Source organism: Dendroctonus ponderosae, unplaced genomic scaffold (genome assembly GCF_020466585.1).
Source record: "Dendroctonus ponderosae isolate FM_Combo_2020 unplaced genomic scaffold, Dpon_F_20191213v2 Dpon_F_20191213_10, whole genome shotgun sequence".
Classification (NCBI taxonomy): Eukaryota; Metazoa; Arthropoda; class Insecta; order Coleoptera; family Curculionidae; genus Dendroctonus; species Dendroctonus ponderosae.
The window spans coordinates 7,730,934-7,734,766 of record NW_026017111.1 but is presented as its reverse complement, the minus strand read 5'-3'; the positions used below and the strand labels follow the sequence as shown (position 1 = coordinate 7,734,766).

The following is a 3,833-nucleotide window of genomic DNA, read 5'->3' as shown; positions in this document are numbered from 1 at the left end:
TTGAAAAACATTGCTGCCGTATTTCTGATATAGTTTTTTGCAAATTTCTCAGTTTTTAATAACAATTAATTTCTTTTACTAGTTTTTCTGTACTCTTATAACACCGCCAGACAACACCCCCAGAGGAATGACGCCAATTTTGAATCACACTGTATTTAAATGTTGTCTATGACCTTTACTTTAATTATATACATGCCTGTAAAACATCAGAAAAATATGCAGCATAACAATTTTTTTCTCCTACAAGATTGCATCTTAAACACAAACAAACATTAACCAGAAACAATTAACTGAAAAAAGTAAACGAGTTTTTCTGAGGTTAGGCGTCGCTATTCGAGCAAGGCTAGACGGTTAAAACCAAGTATGTGCATAGCGGCAACATGACAGTGAGACGCGCAAGCGCAATCAGCCAGGACTGGTGTAGACGGTTAAGAAAAAAATATCTGCTTGATGTACTGTCCAAATATAACCTTTTACACTGGAGTTAACCCACGTTTACACCTTCTTCTGCACGGCAAAAAAGCCGAAAAATATTAAAATTTGGAACTTCTGCGGAGGCGCGGAGAGGATGCATGCGGATGAGCTTTGATTGGTTCGAAGGGTTTCTGCACTACGCATTCCGGATACGTTTCGGACTCAGTCGGAACAATATCGACTACATTGCGTGATCAACTCGTGTTCAAAAGCCGGTATTGCCAAGAATCAGTCAGAGGAAGAGATTTTTAGAACCGGATTCAACTAGAATTCTTAGAACAGGAAAGACATGTAGTCGAAATCGAAATGTATTAATCAGCTTCACCATGCCCGCATGCGTATTCCAATTTCTTCCAAAAAAAAATTGGATAAAATCCGTACCAGTTCATTCCTGTAAGTGCCCAGTATGTGTTTATCATTCAAAAAGTGCTGGGCTACTGATAAGCCACTGATGGCATAGCAGCTGTGGTAACTATCCCTGGGCTTCCCCGGCTTGTCTATCAGCCCCCCTTGGGAATACTGGCAACAAATCAAGATGTACTCTTGTAAGGCCCGCTCGTCGAACAGATGCCTTTTAGGAGCGCACCCCTCTGGAAAACACCAAATTAAACACTCTACAAGCTAATTTAGGGCCAACCTACCTTTGGCTAAAAGGGTATACAACAGGGGAAAGGCGCCGCCTTGCCAGAACGAATAGCAACTGTCCACCAGCTTGTTCGTGCGCCCCTGGAAGCCCCCTTCCAATGGCATTTGCTTGTGCACAAGCCATCTCTACAACGCTTGAGTATGAAGAGGGCCGAAAGGTGACGATCGAACTTACCAAAAGAGCGCGGTTGTCGCATAGGTGGCCTTTATTGAGGATTACCAGGGCGGCCAGGCCGCAGAACGCGTAACCTCCATGCGCCTCCAGGCCTGGACCTCCAGCGAATCCGCCTTCGTATGTCTGGCAGCTGCAATGGAATTGGTTCGCTTTCAATTAATGCTTTAGGGCTCTTAGGTCCATCGTTAACAAGATACAGGGTGTTAAAGTTTCAAAAAAATTTTGGTATTTCCTCTTTAACTCCTACAGTTTGAGATATTTTGCTCACATTTTTAAATTTATTGGCCAGTTATAAGGGCTACAGATAGGTATGAGCGTAGAGCGTGGAATTGCGATCGATAAATTGTACAATTAATTGCGGACTTAGTTACAAATTAATGCAGATTGTAAACATTTTCTGGACATTTTTCGGGTTATTTGGTTTCGCGTTTTCTCGAAGTAAAGTGGCAAGGATTTGGGGGTTAGGTTTTTTTTTCTGTTTATTGTGCTTCAGATCTTGAACGTCTGTGTTGTATGCAATATGTTTAACAAATTAACCAAAAAAGTTGGCCACTTCTCTGCAGGTGTAAGCAAAGAATTTTGCTCTTGGCTCATGTGCTATGATTTACACACAACATAACATAACTATAGAAATTTATGTTGGTTTTACCGAAATTGCACCAATTTATTGTGAGATCAATATCCAAGTGTAATTTCGATAACAACCAACAAGATGACCTTCATTAATTGATCCAATTTATTGGTCAATAAATTTGCAGGCCTAAGTTTGCCTTTTAATTTGTTATGTGGAATTTGTTTACACTTTTCTATGTTTTTTGTGCTTCTTCATGCAAGTTGGAGATTCTCAGTTAGTTATTATGTAAATGATGTAGATCATAGTCGGTTTGATAACTTATTCATTCATTGGCTTTTTTCAGAATTTTTTTATTTATATTTGTTATTTTTAATTTGCGAAATAATGATATGGTTGTTTATGTAGGCCCAAAGCCATGTTTTATAGGCAACAAACAATTCGTTTTATGTGAGAAAAGAGTTTCGACTTAGTCATAGTAAGAAAATTATTGAGAATTTTTTTTATGTGCTTTGGTTCTTTAAAATTGTTTTTTAACCTTAACATTTATTCTAGAAAAGTTCGGATGTCATCTTTGCATAACTTTCGTAAGGCAAGATGGGTTCTATCAGTGGAAAACGTTTCGATTTTTATTCGTCCTCAGACAATGTTTTGCGTATTTTGAGCTTTGTTACGCAGGCCGCAGTTTCACAGTTATTTCCGCAGAAACTGGTAAACTTAATTTTAATAAAATATGTACAGTTGGGGTCACATAAAAGCAGGTGATTCCTAAAGGCAATTTTTCCAGATTTTGGTAAATTAGGCTTTGTGAAATACGTCAAATATATGTACGATGTATGTCACAAACTTGTTTTAATTTGACAATTTAATCAATCTCTTTATAAATCGTGCCCTTCGGTTTTCGGAATCTCTCAGCTAGTGTTTTTGCTGACCATCCTTCGTCGATTAATGTAATTATTCGACTTGTTTCAAATACTTTTGAATGTGTCATTTTGATAAGTCGCGAGTTTAACTACCGATGCTGGCGCTGCGGAACGTCAAATTACTCGTTGTCGAGTGACAGTTGAGACTTGTTGATTAGAACAAAACACAACAAATCACAGTCAGATGTAAACATCTATGTGACACCAATGTCAATAAAACAAGTGTCAAATTACTGCCTAACTTGCAGTTATAATTTTAGCAAACCAGGGGGGCGTCTGGACTTTTGAACATTTGTCAGTATTATGTCATTTACACAAAGGTAGATGGAGGAATAAAGTCAGATTTACACAACAACTATTTAATCGTCTACTTTTATGTGAAGACGACTGTACATCAGAGCTCGTTTCAAAATTTGCAAAAGTCCCGGTAAAAAAATATTAATAAGATTTATTAAAAACTTATATTTTATTGCTGGGCATGGAAACAATGGAATTAATGTGCTTGTGTATTCTAGTCCCAGGCCCCATGCATTTTTTTCCATAATTCATGGCGGTTTTGCGGCTTACATGTTTCTCGGTTAATTTTTATTTAAATCAGGGCTCCGCGAGCTCCAGGGTGACCAGTTAATTTTATTTTCAAATAACTAATTTTCCACTGTTCTGAATTTATGAACAGGGCAGTTGTCTTGTCGAAAAATAAAATTATTGCTATTTCCGAAAAGTAGGTGATATAACTTTATAATATTCGCTGTTCAACCTGTCGTCAATATTCCAGCACATTCCTGGTCCCGGCCTACTTTGACAGAAACCTTCCGCTACTGGTGTTTTCTTGTATATGTTTGCAGCCCCTGACATCACTAGAGAGAAAATCGGCTGCTTTAAGAGAAGAAAAGCTAAAAGTAACTGAGCATTTTGTTCAAGTACAGAGTTATTAATTAATAATATTTTATTATTGTAACGGAAATGGCCTGGGGTACTCACGTTTGGAATGGGGGATCGAAATTCATGGTATTTCAGTAAATGGGAGCCCCATTTGGACCCCATT

At 38.0% G+C, this 3,833-nt stretch overlaps 1 protein-coding gene across 2 annotated transcripts in view; it reads right to left on the bottom strand.

The window, feature by feature from the left end:
• Positions 1-3,833, bottom strand: part of LOC109546132 (protein farnesyltransferase subunit beta) — a gene marked incomplete at its 5' end in the record, with an annotated part of 11,291 nt that overhangs the window by 4,543 nt on the left and 2,915 nt on the right. For both annotated transcript variants that reach the window (XM_019916962.2, XM_019916963.2), the window contains 3 exon segments: positions 856-1,064; positions 1,116-1,245; positions 1,295-1,424. In XM_019916962.2, the coding sequence (XP_019772521.2) occupies positions 856-1,064; positions 1,116-1,245; positions 1,295-1,424 (469 nt within the window).